The 27197-nt window shown below is 40.4% G+C and overlaps 1 protein-coding gene across 2 annotated transcripts in view; it reads left to right on the top strand.

Moving 5' to 3' along the window:
* Positions 1–27197, top strand: part of Ptpro (protein tyrosine phosphatase receptor type O) — a 212396-nt gene that overhangs the window by 90315 nt on the left and 94884 nt on the right. For both annotated transcript variants that reach the window (XM_057785277.1, XM_057785269.1), the window contains exon 2: positions 22992–23265. In XM_057785277.1, the coding sequence (XP_057641260.1) occupies positions 22992–23265 (274 nt within the window). The remainder of the gene's footprint in view (positions 1–22991; positions 23266–27197) is intronic.

Below are 27197 nucleotides of genomic sequence, written 5' to 3'. Positions count from 1 at the left end.
ACTCTCTCTTTTTAAATTTCTTTTCTTTTTATTTCCTTAATTGAGCTAAACATTTTTCTACACTCCTTTCCCTTCCTTCCCCCTCCCCTTCTACCCTCTCCTGTGACCCCCACACTCCCATTTTACCCAGGAGATCTTGTCTTTTTCACCTTCCTATGTAGATCCATGAATGTTTCTCTTAGGGTTCTCTTTATTGTCTAGTTTCTCTGGGGTTGTGGACTGTAGGCTGATTTTTTCCTTGCTGTATATCTAGAAGCCACTTATGAGTGAGTACATACTATATCTGTCTTTCTGGGTCTGGGTTACCTCACTTAATGTTTTTTTCTAGATAGATCCATTTGTTTGCAAATTTCAAGATGAAGAATTTAACACAGTCATGTAAAATCAATATAAGCAGAGACTATACCTTGATATACAGAGATTTTTCTCCATACATTACCTGAGAAAGATTAGAAAACAAAAAGATCCCACTTTTTATTAAAGAATAATAGTGTGTGGTCACCTCGGGGCAATGGAGCTTTGAGATCTTTTCTTTGTTACTGTCTTATAATTTCTGTCCTAATTTTGCACAATGATTACATGTTCTCCTTTTAAAACATGGAGCTATAAAATAAATTAATATGTTAATTGATATTTATTCTATGTGTTTGCATTTTATTCGGGACAAAAAGCGAATCCACTTGTGGTTTGAAAATAATACCCCTAAAATTAAACAGATAGTCTTAGAACACAGAACAACATACTCACTAAAAAACATTAATTTAAGAAAAGTAAAATTATTTGGTTATTTTAAAAGTGTTGGGTTTTTAAAGATTTCTTTGGTTGAATACAACTGAATTTATAGGAACTAACCAAAGATTAAAATTAATTCTTTTTAGGCAAGACTTATGATCACATTTGAAGTTATAGTCAGCGTATGCTCATCATGAAATAATCATCATTGTATCTTGTTATCTCTGTTTAGAAAAAGAAATATTGCACCAAAATTAACCAGTGTGAACTGGCGTACACTTGTTTCCATAGATTTCTGCTTCAGCTCACATTATAAACTGTCACCTATAAATTAACCCTTATTTCTGAGACCAGGCCTGAGGCCTATGTGCAGAAAGACTCGGGCATGTATCAGAACAGGAGGACAGAACCAACTCAGGCAAATCCAAATCAGGTGAACTTACACCTGCAGGGGGAAGTCATCTTGAAACTGCCACCGTGAAGTGCGACTTTTAGCATGCTAAGGAAAACCTAAGGATCCTGGCTTTGTAAGCAGTGTGATACTGTGCTAAAGCCTCATTCAGAAGGCGTTGGCCAACTTAGTGAAGTGGATGAGAAAAGGGTGCCTCCCCCCATTACATATCCTACTGTGCTTCAGTTTGAGGAGAAATGAACAGTCCTGGATCTTTCCTTCAATTGTAAGGGTTTCTATTTTGTGTTTTTAAATAAGTGTGTATGTTTGAGTGTGTGTGTGTGTGTGTATATGTGTGTGTGATGTGCATGTTCACATATGTGTGGAGGCACACAGTTATGTGTGCATTTGTGGAGCCCAGAAGCCAACACCCTTTGTTTTCCTCTATCACTCCTTTCCTTTTTAAGACATGGTCCCCCACTGAACCTGGCTATTCCACGTTTGACTAGGCTAGACTTTCTTCCCGCAAACCTCCAGGGTCCTCCAGTCTACACAGCATTGGAACTAGAGCTGCATGCTGCTTCTCCAGGCAGGGAGGCTGGAGATAGAACTTGGGTCCTTATGCTTGTACAGCTTGTACATCCACCCTTCTATATTTCAAACTTGACCATTTCCCAACATCTCTTAAACAAGTCTCACAGTATGGGGAGCCATCAGAAGAAATAGAATCAGAAAGATACCTCTCAAAATCATTCAGGTTCTTCCGACCAGTCAAAGTGAAGGAGGACAAAGAGGTCTTTATAATGTAATCAGGGCAGCTTGTCCTATGTCAGTAAAAGTAACAGGAAGGCCACTCAAGTCCTTCCTAATTAACTCAGACCTGAGAGGAATACATCAAAAGATACCCCGAAGGACACTGAGATTCATCCTACTGTGAACAGGGAGTGTATGAGGAACATGCTATTCTTGGCCTGGAGCTAACTGAACATTACAGCAAGCAGAGAAGAAAAAAAAAGTCAAGCAAATGGCACCTGCTAAAAGCCTGTGTTACTCATGCTTGGGATAATTACCACACGTCATCTGACCTCTCTGTCCTGGCTGCTGGCACACTGTCAGTACACCCACCTTGCAGTGACCCCTTTTGTATTTTGTCCACTGACGCCTTTTGCCAGTTCATGAATCATCAAGCCTCAGCCCGAGGTCGCCTGAGAGAACAGGAATCTAGTTAGAGCAGAACCTGTGGATTGATCAGAAGTCTTCACTGTATATCTGTTATGACAAGTGGACCCAAGAAACAGACAAAAGGTCTTGATTCTGTCCTTGTGGCTGAGTGTCAAGGGAGGAGTCATGGAAGTCTGAATGTCATAAGAAAATGCTCCCAAACTGCACATAAGTAAATCTGGGAGAAAAGATCACAGCCAGTTCTTGTTGCTCAATTCCAGCCCATTTGCAGAGAATAAAAAGACAAGTGGTAGGGAAAAAAAGGAGGCACCAACTTAGCATGGATCTGCTACCTTGGGTTTAAATGCTGCTCCTACAAGAAAGAGAGCTTAACCCTTTGCTGACTTCATTGAGGCAAGCTGAGATTGGCCCCCTCAAAGGGGTAGAACCTCAGATCCAGAAGGAGAACACATTTTAAAGACAATAATGAATTCCTAGGCAAGTCTAAAGGAAGCAACCAAAGAAGACTCCAGATTTACCCGGATCCCAGCCTTTCTCCCACTTTCCTTCTGTATTGTGATAAATTACCCAACCAAAGCAGTTTAAGTGAGGAAGGGATTTTTTTCGGGTTACAATTTGGGTTACAGCCCAATTTTTGGGAGAACTCATAGGAATGTAAGCATCTAGTCACACCACATCAGAAGTAGAGAGAAATACATCACACTGTCTTCATGCTTGCAGTCTGACTCCCACACTCTTAGACAGCTTGAGAACCCTCCCCACCTGGGGATAGTACCACCCACAGTGTCTTTCAACCTCTCATGTCAAGCAATAATCAATAAAGCAGACATGACCCCATCTAAGGAACAATGATTGGTTTGTAGACTTGCTGGTTCATTTGAAACTAACAATATTATTCTTCATAGAATGAATGGTTCCAAGTTGCATGTGTCCTTTCAGAGAATAATCATGAATTTCAGGTCTGTCTTGTAAGAAAATGTACATTTGGATTTGAAATATAATTCTAACCAAGCTGCCTATCAGAAACAAGTGAAAATTGCTCCCTTGTCATGGAGACACAGTAATTTCGGTTTCCAGAATGCTCAAATTGTTTTTACTTATGTGACTATGACAACAGAGGAACAAGTTGGCAGTCATGTCATGGCAATAAAGAACTGCTTAGAAACATGAGCTGTGTGTGGTTTCTTTAGCTTATAAAATACTGAAATATGGGCTGGGAGATAGTTTAGTCAGTAAAGTGTTTGCCACACAAGCGTGAGAACACAATATTTGATGTGGGATGCCCCCCTCTGTATGCTGTGAATGTGTTTCATTATCATTGACTAATAAAAAAGCTGCTCTGACCTATGTCAGGGCAGAATAAAGCCAGGCAGGAATCTAAACAGAGATATAGAGAGAGATTAGGCAGAGTTAAGGAGATGCCATGTAGTTGCCAAAGGAGAAAGACTTTAGAAACTTACCAGTAGGCCACAGCCTTGTAGTGAAACATAGATTAATAGAAATGGATTAATTTAAGATGTAAGAGCTAGTTAGGAATATACCTAAGCTGTTGGTTAAGCAGTGTTGGAATTAATATAGTTTCTGTGTGATCATTCTTGTCTAGGTTGCCAGCAAATGAATGAGCAGTCTCTGTTTACAAAGATTAGACTCCAACACCCATGAAAGGAACTGTATCACTTTGTACCCACATGGCCAGTATTGGAAGAGTAGTACAAGAGTATAGACGAGAGTTTCTTGATGTGGGATTCCCCTCTGTATGCTGTGAATACGACTGGTTAATAAAGTAAGCTGGCTTGAGCCTATGGCAGGGCGGAGCAGAGGTAGGTGGGGAAGATGGAACTGAATGCTGGAAGAAAGAAGGCAGAGTCAGAGAGAAGCCATAGTGCCACCACCAGAGACAGACACTGGGAACTTTACCTGTTAAGCCACAACCATGTGGCAATACACAGATCATTGGAAATGGGTTAAATTAAGATGTAAGAGTTAGCCAATAAGAAACTAGAGCTAATGGACCAAGCAGTCATTTAAATAATATGCTTTCTGTGTGATTATTTTGGAGTTGAGCAGCTGTGAACCAACAAGCGACCTCCTCACAACAGTTTCTGTCTCACCTGATTCTGTAACCGTTTAGTACCAAATACACACTGAGGTTTATATTAATTATAAACTGCTTGGTCTATTAGTTCAGGCTTCTTATTAACTAGCTCTTATAATTTAAATTAACCCATAATTCTTATCTATTTTTAGTTGTGTGGATTGGTACCTTTTATCAATAAGGCCTTCTCATCTTGCTTCCTCTGCGTCTAGATGTCGACTGCAGACTGAGCCTTTCCTCTTCCTGAAGGCGTAAGTCATAAACAATCCCACACCAGTTTGGAATTATGATTAATAGGGTGGTATTTATTTAAAGGGGAAAAACTTACAGATCACCGTCCCAAACAACAGCCCTCTGCGCAATTAGGAAGAAGTCTAGTAGCCGGAACTGGAGCAGGAAGTAAAGAGAGTGAGGAGGGAAGTAGCCGCTTTTTTAAAGGGAAAGAGACCACGCCCCAATGGGCTGGTATCTCAGCGGCTATTGGCTGGAGGAGCGGAAGGACCTCCCGCAACATCTTCCTAGAATTCTCCTAGTCTGGTCACCCTGCTCATACTTCCTGCCTGGCTACTGGTCTGTGTACAATACAAGTGACAAATCTTTACAGTGTACAAAAGCAGTCTACTCTAGAGATCTTGTTTTTTTCCACTTCCCATGTATATTAGATCCATGTAAGTCTCTTTTAGTGTCCTCATTGTTGTCTAAGTTTTTGGGGGTTGTATTTGTAGGCTAGTTTTCTTTGCTTTAGTAAATTGGGAGTATGGGGACCTTGGGGGAGGGCTGAAGGGGGAAGGAGAGAGGCAGGGAGGAGAGCAGAGAAAAAAATAGAGATTTCAATAAAAATTAATTTAAAAAGCAGTATACCACAGTACAGTAGGGTCCCTAGTGCTCACTGGACAACTGGCCTAGCCATCTGGTAAACCCCAAATTGAGTCAATGATCTGTCTCAACAACAACAACAACAACAAAGTATGGAGCTCTAAACAGAAGCTCAGAGGCTAAGAGTACCTGAGTTTGGTTCCCAGAACCCACATGGAGCAGTGCACAACCACTTGTAACTCCATCTCAAGGAGACCCAACATCCTCTCCTGCCCCTTCCCAGGTACTCTACAGTCATGTGCATATACACATGCACCTGGAGTTACAGAAGTTGTAACAACAATTTTAAAAGTATGATGGAGTGACTGGGATGACATCAAACTTCAGACTCTGGCCTACACACACACACACACACACACATGAACACACACATGAACACACACATGAACACACACATGAACACACCAGACTACATGCATAAACACATGCAACATATAACACTGAAACATAAAACTCTATGTACAAATGCACATTCCCTGTTTAGCAGACCCCAATTCATTTTTATTACAGTGTATTTCTAATTTTAATTCCTTTTGGTTGTACTGATGATGAAATTCAGTGTCTCACACATGCCAGTCAAATGCTCTGCCACTGAGCTATTCCAGCAGACCCAATTATAGTATACTTCTTAAAATAAATTTTTATATTACTGAGCCATATGAAATCTTATTCAAAATAATTAACCTAGCAGTGCCATTTTGCTTTCTTCCCCAGAGCATCTTTTTTATTTAGCATAAGGATGTTGGATCAGAAAAGTGTGCTGACCACATTACAAAAGGGATGTGCACAGTAGGTACTCATTAAATATTTGTTGGATGGTTAGGAAAAGCAGAATCCATGTACACTATTGTGGGAGGAAGGTAAATAAGTACATGCGTGGAAGACAGTAGAGTTGACTGTAAAAATTAAAAATGGAAGCACTGTATGATTTAGAACACTCTTTTCTGAATCTACACCCAGAGGAAATAGAATTAGTAACTCAGAGAGCTATTTGAACTCCAATTCCATTCCAATGTTACTCTCAGCAGTCCTGGCATGAGAGCAGCCTGGGTATCTGTTGATGAATAAATGGCTAAATTGTAAGTTTTATACACATAGAGAGAGTGGTGGTCATGGTGGGGGAGATAATTTAGCCTTAAAGAGGAAAATTCATTCTTGATCTCACAATAAGACCTTGAACTCTCCACCCTTCTTCCTCCACCTCCCAAGTGTGTGGATTACAGGTTCCACTGCCACACCCAGGTCGTCTACTCTTTCTTTCCATCCAGTGTTTAGTTCATGTACATTTAAACTAAATCTTTATTCACATATAAAAGTTTTATCTTGGTATGGTAGCTTATACCAATCATCTCGAACTCCAGGAGGCTGAGACAGGAGGGCTGGGATTAATGTGAGGTTACCCTGGTCTACATAGTGAGTTCTAGGTCAGCATGGCTACAGAGTGAGACCACACCTCAAAGAATAACCTTTTGCTTCTCTCCACACTGATTCATTACCGATTACACAATTTACACTTTCATATTGTGTAGCTATTAGAGTATTTCACAGTGATAATAGCTTTTTATGCTTTTTGGTTTTTGTACTGGACCTAAAAGTGATTTATTCACTACCATTAGAGTGTTAAAACATTCTATATAATATTCTGTCTTCATGGCTACATTGCTCAGTAAGGTTTGTACTTCATATGCTTTTCTTATGTGAGCTTGTAAGGCAGATCAGCAAGGGGATGAATTGCTTTAACTTTTGTTTGCCAAAAAAAGTCTGCTTACCTTCAGTTTTAAAGGCCAATGTTGCCATCTATAGTATCATTTTATTTATTTATTTATTTTTAGTATGGACTGCTTTTTATTCTTTTTATTTTAAATTTTTATGACTTGGAAATTAAAGTGTAATTATATCATTTTCTCTTCCTTTTCCTCCCTCTATCACCTTTCATGACTTCCCTTGCTCTCTCTTGAATTAACGGCTTCTTTCTCTTTAATTGCTATTATTACATATATGCATAAATATGTAAATACAGCATTCTCAGCCCTTCCGGTGTTTTTGCATGTATATGATTTCAGGAATGACTACTTGGTATTGGATAACCAATAGACCTTCATTCTTGGGGAACACTAATTTTACCTCTCTCGGCATCTCTTCATTTTCTGTAGTTCTGTATCTGTGGGTGGTCTTCCGTGTTAGCAGGTCTGTTGGTATTGTCAATGTTCAGGTCTTGTTAGGCAGCCAGTCTATTGATTCATCTACAAAACAACATCTGCATCCAAGATCCAGGGAACATCTTGGTTAGTGGAATGATTGTAAGAACCAGAGGACCAGGAAATGTGCTGTGAGATTGTCTCCTAGGAATGACTGTGAAGCTTTGCCTATGACACCTCAACAATATGGCTGCACATATAGTACGCTTGATTGGCAGGCTTGGTTTGTCACATTGTGATATGACATCTTGCTTTGTCCTGGCTGCAAGGCATTGACTGAGGAATGTCCTAGCAGTCCTCTGGAAACCCCATTGTATGTGGTCATATTTTCCTTACTGCTATCAAATTTTGTCTGGATTGAATATTTGACTGTAATATACTTCAGTGTGGATATCTTTCTGTTCATCTTGTTTAGAATCCTAGGGCTACTGGGATCTCTGCCTCCAGACATAGATTATTTTTCACCATTGTTTCTTTGGTTAAGTTTCCTTCTCCTTCCAACCAACCTGATTGTATCGTGGAAGCCCCCTAAGATTCTATCACTTTTTCCATCATTTTCTCTGTTTGTTCCTTTAATTGAACAACATCCAATAGCTTGTCTGGGGTGCTGATCTTACCTTCAGTCAACCTCAAATGTTGTTAGACCCATCCAGTAAAATCTTCAGTTATTTATTCTTAAGATAAGTCTTATCTGTCTGTTTTCCTGGCAAATTTCTAAAGTTCCTACCTTATTTGAATTGTCATGTCATTCATCTATTTTTCTCTTGACCTTGTTGAGTGTATTTTCAAAAATCAGTTTGAATCAGGTAATTCATATACTTCAATTTCATTAGGGTTGATTTCAATCCTGAATCTTTATTTTGAACATTTTTTTCCAGGGTAATACCTCAAAGAAAACCAGAATTTTTGAATGTATAGTCTAATATGGAAAGTCCTTCTGTATATGTGTTATTTTTATTGGTTAATGAATAAAGAAGCTGCTTGAACCTATCACAGGGCAGAATAGATCAAGGTGTGAATTCCAAGCACATAGAGGAGGAAAGAAGGCAGAGTCAGTGAGAAACAATGAAGCCACCAGCTGGAACCTTGCCTGTAGGCCACGAGCCTTGTGGTAAAATATAAAATAACAGAAATGGGTTCATTTAAGATGTAAGAGCTAGCTAGAAATGTGCTTAAGTGATTGGCCAATCAGTGTTTTAATTAATACAGTTTATGTGCAATTATTTTGGGTCTGGGAAACAAATAAGCAGCCTCAGCCTACAATGGTCTAGTTTTTTGTTTGTTTGTTTGTTTGTTTGGTTGGTTGGTTGGTTGGTTGGGCTTTTTTGTTTTATTTTGTTCTGGTTTTGGTTTTGTTTTGTTTTTCAAGATAGGGTTTCTCTGTAGTTTTGGAGCCTGTCCTGGAACTAGCCAGCCTGGACTACAAATGGTCCAGTCTTTTAAAGGTATCAATAGGCTGTTCTTTCCCAAGCACATGGAATAATAGGACTTGGGGGATCCAGAACATCTCAAGTACTTGTGCAGGTATTGATATTTCTGTATTTACTCAGGAAGAAGGAATTTCTCAACCAGTTTCAAATCTCTCACAGAAAGAAATTGCTTAGTGAGCTCCTTGTTGAATTTTGGAATCTTTGGGAGGAAGATCTCCCAATTCTTCACCACTTTCTTTCTATTCCACATAGAATTTCTGGATATCTTATCCATTTACCTTTTGCTAATACTTCTAAACCTAAACTTGACATGAACAACTACATAGACAACAAAACGTAGTGTCAGTAAAAGGTTAATAAGATCACGAAGCTGGTAACATGAGTTGGTCTCAGATGACCAAAGCAGAGGACTCACTTTCACACTGTGAAGGACACAGATAACAGCGATTTGTACGTGACAAGCGCTGGCCTGTTATACTCAAACCTGTCGGGCTTATATGTGTGCTTCTCTGGCGGCTGAAAGCTAGACCCAGCTAAGAAGATTTCACACTGGATTATCTGCAAATTACCCTGCCCAGCCAATCCTCCATTTTCACAGTGAAAACACCTCTCAACTATTGGCAGAAATTTCTTAGAGTGGAGTTAGCCTGGATGACTCTTGTCACATTGGCTTGGACAAGAGAACATTTTTTAAAAAGTATACAAAAATATGGCAGTTACCTGGAGCCATGGGATTTGTGCCTACAGCATATAAACTTAAAACTTTGAAAAATAAGGCATTACTGGCAAAATATGTTCTTGGTCCAGCGGTGTTATCACCCCCAGGGTGCCTTTTGACAGCTTTAGAATCTCAAATCCCTTTTTAAGCTTTCTATGCTTCTGTGACTTTTAAGTTCCAAAAGTCCTCTTCTGCTGCATAGTTTAACGTAGGCATTTTCTATGACAATGTAATTTTAAGTACGTTTATGAGCAAACCCAGTGATAAACCACCTAGTGTCTTGCTTTTGTTTTTATTTCTTTGTTATCTAAAATGAGAAATACTGAAAGCAGTTTTGACCTCCCCTTAGAAAATCATTACCTAATTTTAGTAATAGTTTTAACCCCAACCAATAACCCAGCTGTCCGCATTCCTTCGTGTCTGTAGAGAGTGAGCAGAAAGCTCAACTAAGCAAGCTTTGTCTCTTGAGGCAGAGAGGAAGAACAAACAGCTTGGACAAGTTTAAGAACTTGAAACATTATAATACAAATCTCACCAGCTTGAATTCGAAAAGACCCACATTTGAGAAATGTTCTCCTCCTATGAATGCCTTTGAAAAAAACATTCCTTGTCATGGGCCTCAGGTGTCCTCGGCTTCATGAAACCTGAGGGTTCTACTTATCCCAGTCTAGGCTGCACATGGCCATTCAGGCCTCTCTTCTCAGGCTGATCGTGGTTTCTCACCCACAGAGCACTGACACCCATGGAAGACCTCTCTGCCATCTAAGCATGGTTTACAAGGTCCTATCTGCTCCTAGGTTGATGTATTCATTCTCTGTCCCCAAGAAATCTTGTATCTGGATTTCCCAGCACCACATGCTTTACCTAGATTATTCCAATTCAACTGCTAAGTTCAGTTTTGCTAATAGAACATTCTTTCTTCCACAGCATTCTGTCCTTATATTGCTTGCTGATTATTACAGCTACTATTTATTTCCAATTAACTTTCGTGAGGGCAGGATATTTTTGTCTCTTTTGCTCACAAACATGCTCGTGTATTGAGTATGAAGTAAGAATACAAAATTACTGTTTGAATTTCCATTTGAATTTCTGTTGCCTATTTCCTAGTCATTGATTACAGGATAATAATAATAATAATAGTAATAATTTCTAAACATTGCTTCAAGAAAGAAGCACAACTCATCTGGAGTACCTCGAACAATTCCAGCATAAATTATGCACTTAACATATGCCAACTATTGCTGCTGATGTCATTCATTTTTCTTTTTTGTTACAGCAGTCAGTTTGGGCTTAGATAATAATTACCTGAGAAGTAAAAATCTCTCACACTTTGCGTGCTAAATGGATTGCGCCAAAATAGACCATTAATCAACTAAGCTAATGCATCACGTTAATGGTATTTCAATTTGAAATGAAAGAATGAATCTCCCTGTTATTCACTAGGTGTATGTAATTATTCCTATTACCAATCACAAATTAGACACAACTGTGATTAGAAAATATTCTGTTGTATTATTATAAAATACTAGTAAACTATGTGAGCAAAGGGTCTACGACTTGTTTCCCGAAAGCTTAAGCTAATAGAGAAAGCCTAGGAGAAATGACTGAAGAAGATGGATCTCATAGTTATTGTGTAAGAGCATCTGATGTGCGTTTCTTACTGCTTATAAATGACTCACGAGCTCAACTTTTACTAATTCATAATTCTGAAAACTTATTAAATGAAGGCAGTCCTTGAGTCCTGTCTCCCATCCAGTATCTGACTCTTTTTTAAATTTTTATTGATTTTTATTGAGCTCTACATTTTTCTCTGCCCCCCACTACCTCTCCCCTCCCCTTCAACCCTCTCCCAAGGTCCCCATGCTCACAATTTATTCAGAAGATCTTGTCTTTTTCTGCTTCCCATGTAGATTAGATCTATGTATGTCTCTCTTAGGGTCCTCATTGTTGTCTAGGTTCTCCGGGATTGTGACTGACTCTTCATACACAAGCCTAACCAAGTGAATGGATGGCTATTGCCTGGAAGGCGGATGATTAGATGTCCTTTAGTTTCCATAGCAACAGATGATGTACTGATAATTTGTCTGCATGTTGTTAAGAACACATAATTCTCTGAATAATCAAAAACAAATTGTAGCCTAGTTATGGGGGAAAGAGAGGAGAGTCAACAGAGAAAGGAAGACAAGTGAGATGTCACTGGTGCTCAGCTTGAGTTTTAACTGCCCAATAAGAGCACAAGAAATGAATAACCCAAGTCAATAATAGCGGCAAAGGCACAAGGTATCAGCATTCAGCCCCCATTGATCACTTGTGCTTATTCTTAATTTGGAAACTTTATTCTTCCTGTCCCCCTTGTCTTTCTCTGTTCACATTCATATTCTCCTCTGTCGGACCCGATCCTCCCCCCCATTCACTTTCATTTCTCTCTATCTTACTGACTGCCGTGCTTGGCCAAGTCTTTTCCTTTTCATTTCCATCCACAACAATTATAGTGCTTTGCCTTAGCAAAAGAGAAACTGAGATATCCTAAGCAAAATTCTGACACACGAGGCATACGCCGCTGTCACAGTAAGGCTCTGGTTAAAGGCCTTAGCCTTTAGTTCACTGACTATATGGAATTAGATTTAATTGTGCAAACATTTATTAAACTCTGCATAGCAAAGTCCTATGTTAGACAACAAACCAGCTTTTTAGACCCGTGAGGCTAAAATCTACCAGGAAACTTATATACAGAACTAACCAAACAGACACAAAGCGACAGGAGAGGAGACATAAAGAAAGGAAATAGGAGACATAGGAGGAAGAAGAAGAGATCAAGTGGTTGAGAAATGAAAACTAAACGTTGATTTTAAATTGTTTTTCAGAGTATTCAAGATAGGAAAGGCAAGTCTCAGAAGTTTAAACGCGTTAGCATTGGTTTCAAACAGTGACCCTTTCACCCTCAGCTGTCTGTGAAAGTGGTTCATGTTGTGACTTTATTACGAATGAATAAAACTTCCTAAATGGAAACGTCTTACCTTAACTGCTGTAGATTGCTGTACACGGAACTTGGGTCAGACCACCAAGAGCAACTGTCTGTATAAACAAGGAAATGTGTGGAAGAGACTGGAACATTCCTGAATAATCCTACAGACTAGTTTACCATTGCCATGGGCTCAGTACCATAGAATTTATCTAACTGTTAAACTACCTTTAAAATTATTTCTGTGGTGATGAAAAATGTCTGTTTTCTCACGTTTTAAAAAAAAGATACAATAATGAGAAATATTTAACAGTGAAACAGTGATGAACAAGTTCCATATGTCACGGAGAAGTCATGACATGTCCCAACACCCAGCGTGAGAGGCTTCTTTATGCACATGTGCAACCTTCAGAAGAATGGAGCCTTTCACTCGGCACGGTAGACTGCAGACTGTCTTTCTCCAGCTGTTCTCAAAGACAAGGGTATTTCTGAGCTTCATTTATAAAACATAAATATCATATTGTTGTTCCCCTCGTCTTCTGATTCTGAGCAGCATCAGTGATGGCTGAGCACCACTCATGCACTGGTGACTCAAGCTAACACTAGGAAAGAAAGATGCACAGGAAAAATGCCCCAGTTCCACCGAGAATCTGAGCATCTTTCCTCTTTGTATTCACTGAGATGTTTTAAACACACAGTTGAAGGTGGGAGGACCTGGGGCAGATGAGAAGAGACATGGTCTGGCATCTAGAGGGACATGTTCCAGGAGGTCCCCATACAGGCTGTAAGAGTACAAAAATAGACTAATTGTCAAGGGCCTCTGAAAAGCCTGATTGTTTAAATAGAGATGTGGTGTCAGAGAGCAAAAGTGAGGAGGTAGGAAATCTGAACCCTGAAGGAACACGCAGGACTGCGGAGGCAGGGGTCATGTGGGGCAGGTGGATGCTGTCAAGCTTCAGCTGTTAGCCGAGTTCTTGAAAACTGTGCTGGAGCAGTGGTGGTAGAGAAACCAGGAGGGCAAACTGTGAAAGGTTCTGATTGACATCCTAAAACAGATTATTGATGGGCGAGAACTGCAATTCTTTCTTATCCCTAAGTTCTCATGACCAGAGCTGTTATTTGCTGGACACTTAGAACGGACTCCATGAGCAACCTACTCTAGACCCTTCACCCATTGTAGTTGTCACCGCCTGTCTCTCTATTACCATAGCAAAACCATCTGAGGCCGGTTCACTAACCAAGAAAAGGAATGTAGTTCTCTGTTCAGATGGAAGCATCCAATAAGAGTCTCATGCTATCTCATAATATGGGCAGGCAAACATGTGTGAGAGAGAGAGACATGAAGGCAATCTTACTATAGGGCAGCAGTTCTCAATCTGTGGGTCATGATCCCTTTGGCAGTAAAACTACCCTTTCACAGAGGTCACATCAGATATCCTGCATATCTGATGTCAATATTATGATTCATAACAGTAGCAAAATTACAGTTATGAGATATCAATGAAAATAATTTTATGGTTGGGGGTCGCCACAACATAAGGAATTTTATTAAAGGGTCGCAGCATTAGGAAGGATGAGAAGAACTAGTCTAAAGTGGTCTGTTCCTCAAAGCACCCCAGTCAGAAGACAGCAAGCTCCTACCCATGAGGAAGAGCTAAGCCCTCTTACAAAGCCAATACATCTTAAACCACTACACCCCGAGGCCACCACAGGGGCCATCAAGATGAGTCTCAAAAGACAGGCCCCCAACATTCAAACAATGACATGGGTCTTTTTTCAAATGGTATTGTTTCCTTCATGATCCTTTTGTTTTTATAATACTGTTCTATAAAGTGACTGCTAATTTAAATCTCAGTTACTCTTCATAATTGATTTTTTACTATTTATTTTTGAATTATGCATATTGGTGTGTACATGCATGTATGCCAGTATGTGTGTGTATGTGTGTGTGTATAAAATCCATAGTGCAACCAACACATACCCATCCAAGTCTCTAGGTTTAGAGGGCTATGCATTTTGAGTCTCTTAAGGCTGCTTAGACTTGTGCTCCTGTGATTTCTCTGCTAAGTCATTTCATCATTTCCACCCCCCTCACCTCTGTTTCTCCTCTGCTTCTCCTCACTCAGGACTTTATGGTGGAGTCAGGAATGTCTTCTTTTTCACAGACACCTGAAAGAGCGGACTTTCAATCCACTCCCCTCAGATAAAAATTTAAATCCCCCACGAAATATTTTGCTAACTTAGTAGATATGCTCATTCTCACCAATTCCTTTCCCGTCAGGTGCCAACTTTCAGAGACCATTTCTACACCCTACCATGCTGAGGTAAAACAGCCTTCTTAGGGAGTGCCAGAAGCTTTCCAGGCACACTGAGGCGCCATGAGTGCCACAGACCTTCCTGAAGACTGGGATCCCAGGAGAGGGAAAACATTTGCTGATTAAAATGCTATCTTCAAACACAACATTAGCCATTCCCAGCTTTACAATACCCTTGGCTCCCTCTCCATCTGTGTTTTCATTGGCTGCCTGCCCTTTCCACTTCCCAGGAACTCACCATCTTCTTGGCTCCTTTCTCACTGGTCTCCTTATCTCTTTGTCTCTCATTTCTTTCTGTACTATTTGGAATAAAGCCATTCGTGTTTGTAAGTAGAATACCAGTTTAGCTGTTTAAGGTTTTGTTCATTTGCCCTGATCCTTCTCTTCAGACCCTCTTTACCTGTTCTTTCTTTACCAAGCAGCTAGTTTCCCAATAGGCATTCTGGAATCATCAGGCAATGTAGAGGAACTTTTGCTTTTGTTTTAGAATGGGAGCTGGCCAGTTCCTACTTCACAACCTGGAGGTATTTCTTTTGCCTTAGCATTAATTCTTAACTTTTGAAAACTTTTATGTTAACTAAATTATAATCACAACATTTCCCCTTCTCTTTCTCCTTCCTCCAGCCCTTCTCAAATCCAAGGCCTCTTTTTCTTTAATCATTTCTGATATACATGTGTGTACGTGTGCACACAGTGTAGGTAAATATATAAGTAAAACATACTGAGTCATTTGGAATTGTCTATAAGTATATGGTCTCAGAGCTGGCTACTTGGTATTAGATAACCAACTAGGGATCTCATTCCTGGGAAGGACTAATTCTCATTGTTTCAGCATTCTTTGTCCACAGCTCTCCATCTAAGGACGGGCCCCTGGTAGATTTACCCATACCCTTTGGGGTGTCAACTGGTATTAGAATTGTTCAGGTTTTGTCAGGCAGTCCTATTGTTGAGATTTCATAGATGTAGCACCTCTGTCATATGTAGAACACAAAAATGCCACAGTAGGTTTCTTGGTCTCCTGGTTTATGATCTTTCCAGTCCCTTTTCAGTGATGTTTGCTGATCCTAACCTGATGCGACTCCTATGAAGAATGACAATGACCTGCATGGCAAGATATCCCTAAAGGTTCAACAGTGGCACTGGTGTCTTAGTGTAGGAGGGAGGCTGCTAGTTAATTTCACAAGTGGTCTCTCCATGCAACAACTTGGTGCCCAATGTGGGGCGCCAATTGTAGTAGGGAGGCTGCTGGTTAGTTCCTGGCCCTTTAGCTCCAAAATAATCACACAGAAACTGTATGATTTAAATCCCTCTAGCTTCTTATTGGCTAATTCTTACATCTTGGCAGTAACCAACAGCAGTCTAACTGGAATAAAGGTCCACGCAATAGGAGAGAAATATGCCTGGTACCAGAAACAGCCAACAACCCATGGCTGGTTGGGTCAGGAATCTTCGATAATAACCTATTACTACCACTTTATCAAACCATAATAATACCTAACTTAATTTTAAATGTAGACCCTTATACTCACAGATAAGTGTGGTTCTCATGCCTCATGGGAGAAACTTCTTTTTCCACAGACTGAGACCATTACTGTCTGAAAGAAGACCCTGAGCAAAGCCAGTGAAGTGCTGCGTTCCATTTCCCTAATTTCTGGGCTTTCCCCCATGCATATAGGGCCCTAGTGGCTATGGATACATGAGACTGTTTTCTTTAAAGGTCTCATGTGGTGCTGCCTACCTAAGCAACTTAAAAGGAAGAGTCATTAAAGGTCAGAACTATACAATGTCACCAGGGCCTTACCTAAGCGAGCATGTGGTGATCTCAGGCAGTAGGCTGGGCTGTTTGCTAACTATCTTCAGGCTTTAGTTAACTGCTGCCACTGTTGGAAAGATACTTCATGGCTGTGAGGAAATTTACACTCAGGCATTCCAAAATAAGAGCTCTGCAGGGTTGTCTCTAACAGTAGCTGCCAGCGAGTGAAACAGCAGCATTTCCCAAGCGTCCTTGCAAGGGAAGCCATTTTCAAATTTTACTCCAAAGGGGCAAAATTAAGTGACCAGCATCATCTAGTTCTCATAGCACAAAAGACAGAAGAAAGTCACAGGTGTCTAGAATGTGCCCAGTTGTTTGCCTGCTAAGATGTATGGAATTTGTGGGTCTCTGGCTTCAAAACCCATCTCCTTACCTATCATCATCAGCTAAGCACAGATTTCAGGTTTCCAGATTTCTCAGCACCATTAATTTTAACACTGTTTCCATGGTTACCTCACTCAAACAGATGAGCTCAGGCTGTCACAGCACTAAGAGAAAGAGAAATGCTGGCTTCTACTGTTCGTGACATCACAGAAGCTTAGCACTAAGGAGTGAGCAAACGGCCTGAAAGTTAGGACTACTGGGCCACCTGTTATTCTTAGACTTTGTGTCCTATAGGAAAGATACAGCTTCTAAACTTTACATAGTCTAAAGAGAATCAATGAGGAAATAGATCAGAAACGTATTAGCGGCCTTAGGGTGAAGGTACCTGCCACCAAGCCTGCCAACCTGAGTTCAATCCCTCAGACACACAAAGTGGAAAGAGAGAACTGATTCTTGCCAGTCATTCTGTGACCTCCAAAGCTGTGGCATGCATGCGTGCACACACACACACACACACACACTCTAAATAAAATGAATGAAAGTGTAGTGGGAAGCTCTTGTCCTTACAGAGGATCTACTAAGTTCCTAGCTGGAAGGAAGGTAGGCAAAGTACAGCTATAATCCCAATCTCCCTCCAATATATATATATATATATATATATATATATATATATATATATATTCACATCAGGTTTTAGCATCTCTGTCACTTAGCTGAGGCAACGAAGGCCAAAAGGATGTCCAACCTTTTGACATGGTAATATGACATTGTCGTCTACAAATGTGTTGAGCTGAATTCATAACCATCCCGAGGTTGGACACACTTGGAAAGAATTAAAGTGGAATTTGAATTCAAGTCAGTTAATCTTTAAACTTTTTTCCTACCACACTTTCCTATCATCTACCGGGTCTGATACTGAGGGATCAACAATGGTCTGTGCGGAGGGAGTTCCCCATCAACTACACACAGATATGGAAGGCGGCATTTGGGAAGTCATTTTTTCTTCAAGTCTTACAGTGTGGGGACAGTGGCATAACAAAAAGTCAAAGAATTTCCTTGAGTCCATCTTCTAGTTTCAATCTGTTGTTGCAACAAAACACTCCAACTAGAAGTGACTCAGTGGAAAAAAAGGGTTTATTTTCACTTCCTCTTCAAGTTCTCAGTCCATCATGGGGGAGGACATAAGGGCAAGAACCCAAGCAGACACCATAGAAGAAACTTTCTCCTTATTCAGCTAGACCTGCCTGTCTGGAGACAGGTGCTGCCCACGCTGGTGTGGGTTTCCAACATCAATTAACAATCAGGACAGTCTTCCATAGTTCAGTCTAATCTGGGAAACCACTCAACTAAGTCACCTTCTCAAGCGTCTCTACGCAGAGCCGAGTTGACTGCTAAGCTAACTAGGATGGTGTCCATTCCTTCACACAGTAAGAGTTGCCTTGAGAAGTCTACATATTACCTTTAATCCTCAGCGACTTCACCTGTGAGTTAACAACATAATTGGGTGTTTTGATGACTCAATGAGAGGATGCATCTGAAGTTCTTGAAATGCAGAATTGGTTACGTGGCTATTATGATGTCCCTCCATGTCATGTAAAATCTTGGCACATCTCTCAACACAATGGTCTTTGTTTTGGTCAAAGATGACAGGTTTGAGTTCTTCCTCGGAAGTGTCATATCTCCATAATGTCAGGAAATAGTCCCTATGTTGTTCAGTACAGTAAACTGCTATTTCACTCCTCTATGCACAGCTTGATAAGAAAATGCCATTTATGTTTCTTACTAGTACACAGTGAGTGATGGAATTATTTATCATTCTGCATTGTGCTTGGATACCATAGAACTCTCTCCACATGCACACAATTCATGAGTGATATTTCTTTATTCTAAACATCACAAAAATGAAGTTCAGAGATCCTCAGATGTTTCTGATCACTCATAGGTAGTAAATTGCCAAGCAGGAATATAAACACAGACCGTCTGACACCAAGCCTGGGTGAGGGATGTAAATAAATTATTTTATCTCACTGTATTAACTGGAGATAATAATACTTATCTTTGATAACTGCTTCAAGGAGTAAAAGAGAAATTGTGGTGGCGCAAATGAATCTGTAGACAGATTATATAGATATATACAGCTTTAATAAGGAAATAGACTTACAGGACCACAGGTTCCCGCGGAGTACTGGAAAAGCGGAGCAAAAGAAAAGGGGCTGCTGGGCTCATGCCCGGCAGATTTATCCGTAAACATTAGCCCGAGGCGAACACGCCCCCAATGGGTGGGGCTATGTCCCTACATCTCCCCCTTTTGTCTAAATAAGATAGAACCAAACCAAATACAACTATATACAATAATAACAAATAATAAATATAACAAACAATATTGAGAACAAAACTTTTGTTAAACATTTTATCTCAAGGAGTCTAAATAACATAGAGAGTAACTACAATTATATAATCTTTAACTCCGTTAAAGATCTGAGAAGGGAATAAATATTACTTAACAATCGAGAGATATCCAAAATGTGTAACAATTGACAGAGACAACTGACTACCTGGGCAATCACCCAAAGTCTTGTTTGCAATGTTGAGTCAACCAACTTTGGCTAAGGCCTAACATAACTGGCATACCATTATTAAAGGCAAGGAACTTTCTTAGGACTATCCTACCCTGTCTTGGCAAGATAAGACAATCCTGTTTTATCCACTTAGGGATATTTTGTATCTTTGTCAGAAGTTGAGGTATGGGCTTTTCTTAACCCAAAGGCCAGTTCTGCCAAGAAGCTCCCAGTGGAGTGTCTTTGGTGCTCAACGTTTTCTCGGGAGTAGAGTGGTGTTGCCAGGAGTAATTGTGTCTCTTTGGCATAGAAATTTTAGGTTAGATTAAAGGCCATTTTTTACAGCTCTTTGAAGAGGCTGAAGATCATACTATCTATACTAAATATAATCTCTATGTAACTAAAAGACCTGATAAACTTAAAAATAAATATGACAAACATATAATTCTCAATACCTATCTAACTTTGAAGACTAAAAGAATAAACAACTGTGCAATATATGAAGACAATGATCTTCAACTGTAAACAATGTCATAGTATCAGAGGTAGAAATGTACAATGTAATATGGTAGATGTATCAATACAATATAGACAAAGTTATAAGCATACTCATACAAAAATAGAGGTAGGAACACTCACATTCAATATTCAACATATCAATATACAAGAAACAGTACCAGTACAATTTTCTATAAACAGTAATTCACAAATACCAATCATCCCAAAAAACCAGTTACCCCCTTCTTCTTCCTCTATTACAAAAGCTTGTTAAATAGTAGCCATTATTACTGTTTTTATTTGGGACAGTGAACTGTTATCCAGGACCTGACTGGTCTCTGGTCAATCTCTTTCCTCATCCTATACCCAAGAGCCTTTTCAGTAGTGCTTCCCATCCTGACTCCAGAAGTTTCCTCTCGGGAATAATTATGGGCCAATCACAAGCTCTTGATTTACCACCTCTTGCTACAGCCAAACCTCAGGCCCTAGTTGCTCCCGCCAGGAGCTGATCTTTAGTTCGTGAACCACGAATCCCAGTAGACATGAGAAGATAAACTTGGTCTCATTTCACTCCATGAGATCCCACCTCATGAGATGGATGCCTGACAATCAACAGTTGTTGGGGGAAGGCTGTCACTTTCTTCTGTGGTGTAACTGTTGGTGAGTTCTCCCTGCTCCAGTAAAGAGCCTCCAACCACTGCTCTGGCAAGAAGTTATACTTAACCTCAGTGGCTCTGCAGGAAACCAAGACATGCAAATAGAAGGAGGCCTTGTGGAGAAGTGTGCCAAAGAGAGTGGGGGTCCAGATGAGGGGATGGGGCTGAGAACTACTAAGTTCATCATATGAATGCATGACACTGTCGAACAATAAAAAAAAAATCTTCTTCAAAGTGTTATGTAAAGAAAATTTAGGTGAAAATCTTAGAGTAAAGCAAACTGGTGGGCCCAGCTTCATAAATTTTTTCCTAAAGGTATTTTTACAGTCAGGACTTAAATCAGGGATTGATACTTCTATTCCTTCTTCCTCTTAGCATAGAACCCATGCCCGGAGCACACAGTCGGACCCTCCTCCTGAGCATAGATAGATCCCAGGACAATCCGAGGTAGAACGGACCAGGAAGAAGGCACCAGCCGAGGCCAGGTTCCTTTCAGGCTCAGTGCCGAGCTTTCCCTTGGCCCACTGCCTGTCCCCATTAGTCCCAGCGAGTGAATCTCATTAGCCACTCTGACTTATTTTTGGCAACCGCGCAGTGCACGGGCCAAGACTTATTTTCATAGCTGATACAATCATCGCCAAAGCTGCCATTAGCATTTGGAAGATTACTCCCTTTTCTGGAAGATGCCACTGTCTGTAAAGCATGGTGACACATTAGACATCTACTCAAACACAGACTGCGCCTCTGGCTTCCCCTCCTTATCATTGCAGCCACCCTGGCTACCGGCTGGCTGAGACGTGGTGCAAAAAATTCTTTATAATTATGACTTTGATGTTTGTAAACTTAATGTTTTCTGAGTACATGAACCAACTCATAATCAATGAGACGCAGAAGCCATATTTGACAACTATTCAGTGCTTGGCGCATTTCTGGATTTTGGGTAACAGGACATTGTCATTGCTATTATGTACTAAAAACTTTATTTATGTAAGGAAGAAGTGAAATATAAAAAATTAAATGAGTGAATTTTATTTTTCTTTTCCCCAAATGTAACTTACAGCTGTTGAGCCAAATACCCGCTGTAAATTCATATATGTATGTTCTGTGGAAAATAGTGATAACTAGTTAAGACTCTTTTAGGTGACCAAGATACAAATATTCTTAGATTCCAAATAAACCATGAAATACACTTAAATAAAAACTATTATGTATAGGGTAGCACATTTTGTCAATGATTTCAATAAGCTAAAATCTAAATGTTTTTCTCAATAATCATCAACTAATTTAAAGGTTTTGCTATCACCTGAGTGTCCAATTCACTCGGCATTTCATGAACAGAGTCATGGAGATCACCAAACGTGATCTCATTCTGAGGCTGTTCTGTGTTTGAATCCTCGTTTTCTTCTCTCATAGCTGAGCCTTCCCCATCCCCAGCACCCCTCCCTGCTGCTTCAGGCCACTAAGAGACATGTTTCAGGTTCTCCTTCTCAGCAAGGAAAAGATGGGCTGAGAGAATGCAGCTGTTCGAACAGTTGTCTGGTTAGGGACAGCAGCACTTAGCAGCAGGGAGTAGACTCAGGGCACAGAAGACTGAACGCTTCTGTTGGCCTCACTCCAAGGGGAAGGTCAGCTGTGCACTGTCCTGTTCTTCAGATGAGCACGAGCATCACTGCCCAAGGGTTGTGCTCACTGTGAACAAGGACCAAGGATCCAAAAGGCCAGAGATTCCATGTCTTCTTTGCTTAAGGGCTGGCTAATTTGTAATGAAGAGAATTACCTTCCCAGGATTCTGTCCTGACATCTTCCCCACTTTCAGAACTGACTGGTGAAAAAAAGAGAGGAAATAATTACCTTGAAAAGACTTCCTCTAAAATAGTGTTTGCTCAAACACTTCTCCCACTTCTCAGAACACAGAGCTTCGCTGGAAATTAACTTTGACAGTGACTTCATTTGTCATGTGCTCGCCCATTTGATGTGTATTGTATGCTTCTCCCACGAAATACTCCACACCTGTAATGAGCTCAAGACGAATTTTCAATGGAATATCAAATGTTCTTAGTAAAACTCAGATCATTTTTCATGAGATGGGAAAACTGACTTTTGTTGTATGACTGAAATTTACAGAGCTACCACAGGTAACTATATTCACCATGAGTGTTTTTGCTTTAGGAAAATCACCTTGGTATAATTTTATGGTCCATCACCTGACTCTGACTTCTACCTCTTGTCTTTCTCTTGAACAGATTGTTGCAACGTTCCACGTGACTGTTCAAGATGACAACAACATCATTGTGTCTTTAGAAGCTTCTGATGTCATCAGCACAGCATCTGTGTATGTTGTGAGGGTCGCTGGCGAGTCCAAAAACTATTTCTTCGAATTTGAACCGTTCAACAGCACACTGCCTCCTCCTGTGGTCTTCAAGGCCACTTATCATGGTCTTTATTACATCATCACTCTGGTGGTGGTCAGCGGGAACGTGGTCACCAAACCCTCCAGATCAATCACCGTATTGACAAGTAAGCACCCTGTGACGTCATTCTCTGTGTTCCTCTGAGTGTGTCCTCATGAGTGTTTCTTCTATGGCAGAAACAGAGTCTACCAGAATGGCAGGACTGTTCAGCTTGAGGTCTAATGACATAACTCAAAACTCTCTCTTAAATTTAAGAAAATAGCTCCTTACCCAAGCTTGATCATATTCACTAGTAGTTTTTTTTTTTTTAAAAAAAACTGTTTTATATCAAAACCTCATTGACAATATACTTTGAGATTGAATGATAATTTCAGGTTAATGACTGGACCACACAAATTTCTCCCACATACCTTAAATGCATGATCTTAGATTGTTGTGTTTAATCCCAGAACACATCTTCCTATATGAAGCAACTGATTCTTGAGACAGTGAGATTGTCTTCATAGCCAGCTGACTTGACCTTAACTGGACATTCTCAGCTGAGGGCATAAAAACATGGCTGTTTGTTTGTTCTTTATTATTAAACAGAGTCTTGTTATATAACTTGGGCTGGCTTCAACCTCCCAGTTCTTCAGATTCAGCCTACTAAATGCTGAAATTAGAGTTACACACAGACAACAGCTACCATTCCTCATCTCTCCTTAAATACAGCCTTGGCTTCCACTTCCCACGCAAAATGCAGAAAGATAAAATGCAATAGAGATTTGATGCTACCACTGGAAAGTTTTGAGCAATGGCTTTAACTGCAGATGACTTTAAACATGTTCTCTGACTTTAGCATCACGCCATAAGGTTACATATGTTACATATGTACCACGTTACAGAGTACACGGAAGAGCTGTCCCTGCGATACAACGGAACTTGTCATCAAAGTCCCCTTTGCTCATGTGCTTCAGGGCGGGCTTTCATGGCTGCCATCATTAATCTGTCAGTTATATGTGACCATTGTGGACATGATTAGGGGAAAGGACAGTCTGACAGTGTCCGTTAGGATACAAAGAAAAGACAAGCAATCAGAAAAATGGACTCAAAAACAAGCAAGGGGAAGTATTTTCAACCTGAGTGTCAAAAATTAATTAAAGTCTCATTGGCAGAATCCCAGGGTCATTATTAAATTCTGAAAATTAACAATGGCAGAGACCCAAGACCTGCAAGGCTAATGGAGCTAAAAGGAAAGAGCTGGAAATTAATTCAATTAAAATAAAATCTCACCTGTAAAATCCCGTCTTAAGTTCCAGGAAAAGATGAATCTGGCTGAGACTCAGGCCAGAGTGGTGGGTGCATCATAACTACAACCAACTTGTAGAAGGAGCGGCAGGCTGCGTTCCCGGTGCCCGGCCGCCGGCATAGCTAGCTTTACACCCGAAATAACAACACACAAATTGTATTCTTTTAAACACTGCTTGGCCCATTAGCTCTAGTCTCTTATTGGCTAACTCTCACATCTTGATTAGCCCATTTCTAATGAGTGTAGCACCACAAGGTGGTGTCTTACCAGGAAGGATCTTAACCTGCGTCCATCTTTGAGAGGAGAGCTATGGCAACTGACTGACTCGGCTTCTTCCTCCCAGCATTTTGTTCTGTCTACTCCACCTATCTAATTTTCTGTTCTATCAGGGCCAAGGCAGTTTCTTTATTAACCAATGAAAGTAACACCTAGACCCTCCTCCATCACCAACTCTTTGAAGTCAACATCCTGCTTCGCACAGCTTCATCACTTCACACCTGGCCTGAGACTTAGTAGCTGTTCCTTTATCTTAACTCAGAGTAATCCAGCATGAATAAGAGAGAGTCAGGGAGCAGCTACTCCAGAGAAGTAAAGTTGGAAGTTGTAGCCTTTTAGCTGACAGTTATTAAAGGAATTTGAAGACTCTGTGGTTAGTCACACCTGTAATTCCTGTATCCCAACACATGAGACAGTGGGGCAGAAGAATAAGGATTTTGGCATCAACCTCTACTATATATCAAATTCAAGGCTAACCTAGGCTAAGTGAGACCCTATCTCTTAAAAAGAAAAAAGAAGAAGCAGAAAAAAGAGAGGAAAGATAGACATCCAAGTGTGTAGTTCGACTTTCTTTCCTGCCACCAGCCCCAAATAATGACACAAAGATTTATTACTTATAATTATCAAAGTTTGGCCTTTTAGCGTAGGCTTGTTCCCAACTATCTTTTATAAATTAACCTGATTTTATTAATCTACATGACTTTAACCTCTCTCCTATTCTGTACCTATAACTTGTTCCACCTCTTGTTAGTGTCTCCCCACCTTTCTTCTTCCCAGAGTTCCTCTCTTTCCCTAGAAGTCCCACCTATTCTCTCTTGCCCAGCTATTGGCCATTTAGCTCTTTATTAAACCAATCACGGCAACACATCTTCACACAATGTAAACAAATATCCTGCAACACAAATGAGGTACAATCAACCCCCACATGTGGTTACATGTGCATCTGTGAAGACCAGAGGGCTATCTTCAGTGTTGTCCTCAGGAACATTACTCATCTTTATTTTGAGACAGGGTCATTGTTGGCTTGCAGCTTGCCTGTTCAACTAGACTAGTTAGACAGTAAACTCTAGGGATCAATCTCTACCTCACCAACATTGGGATTGCAAGTTTGTACTATCACTTCTGACTTCGTGTTTTATTTTTACATTCATTTACATACATACATATGTGTGTGTGTATGTGTGTGTGTGTATGTGTGTGTCTATATGGAGATACACATGTGAGGCCACACATTTGGAGATCAGAGGAATGCAAGAATATATTTTCTCTTTCCACCTTTATGTGAATTGCGGGGATTAATCTGAGTCCTCAGGCTTGGCAGCAAGCACCTTTACCCACTAAGCCATCTCCTCAGTGTCCACTCTGGGCTCTTATTATGGGTTCCAGGGATCAAACACAGCCGGCAGAGCCATCTCCCCAGCATTACTGTGTCCTGTTTTAAAGGCTTAAGTGTCCTACCTCAGATTCCTCTGCTCTTGAAGATGAAAAGGGCATTTGTTGCAGCCGGCAACCATGTGCTGGAGCCTGTCTCTACGAAACAAGCAATGACAGAGCAGGAGGCTCTGGGCAGCACCTGGATTTTTTTTTTTTGATTTAGTTGCTCTGAGTCTAGAGAAAGTTGGGAGCATGGAGTGGAGAGGCAAAAAATAAATTGGGCATAATGGACTAATGTGACCAGTTCAAAAGAGCCCTGCAACTATAGGCTCTGACCCAGTTAATATTTAACTGATGACTATGGGTTAGTACAGTGTGAGCATTTCAGGAGAAAAAAGCTGTTTCTTGGCAAAAAAAAAACCATAATACCTGGGAACAATTACTTGAGAACTGGGAAAATGCTAGACCATGCAATTGGTTCCTGTGTCAGGAAAGACTTAGAAATGGTGACTGTCAAGGTTGAAGAAGAAATATGGAAACAGCCCATGGGTTTATTAGTCATCTCCTCCTATTATGAATATAAATAATCAATTTACTTAAATCTATTTATTGAGCATACTCTCTGTCATGGGTGGGGTACCATAGAAATAGTGATACATAAAAACACCTTTAACCAGGCCTGGCCAGATTGTTCAGCAGCTCTTGCTGACTGGTTCTCCAAAATAATTCAGGAAAGGTGGCCAGAAATATAGGGAGAGATTTTAAGTTGCCTGCAAGTGAGTTGAGACTTTATATGATAAAGAATGAAAACAGATCAAAGAAACGACAAGCCACCGCCCAGGGAAAGCTCTCACACAGCAGAACCCCCAGGCTGAAAGATATCAAATCTTGCCTAGACAATGGACAAATTACCAAGCCCCTGTGTAGAGTTGTGTTTCAGAGGCTGAGCCTACTGTCAAAGTCTTCTGGCCGTCATCCATGTAGCCTGGAGCAGAAGTGAATTCCCTCTGAGTCCATTTCAGATCTGTTACCCATTCTGGTGCACAACCCCTTTTCTACAAAGCCCCCAATAACATAGACATGAAACACTATAGGCCACA

This window comes from Chionomys nivalis, chromosome 1, assembly GCF_950005125.1.
Source record: "Chionomys nivalis chromosome 1, mChiNiv1.1, whole genome shotgun sequence".
Lineage (NCBI taxonomy): Eukaryota > Metazoa > Chordata > Mammalia > Rodentia > Cricetidae > Chionomys > Chionomys nivalis.
The sequence above is the reverse complement of the archived record's forward strand: the minus strand, read 5'-3'. Positions and strand labels throughout refer to the sequence as shown.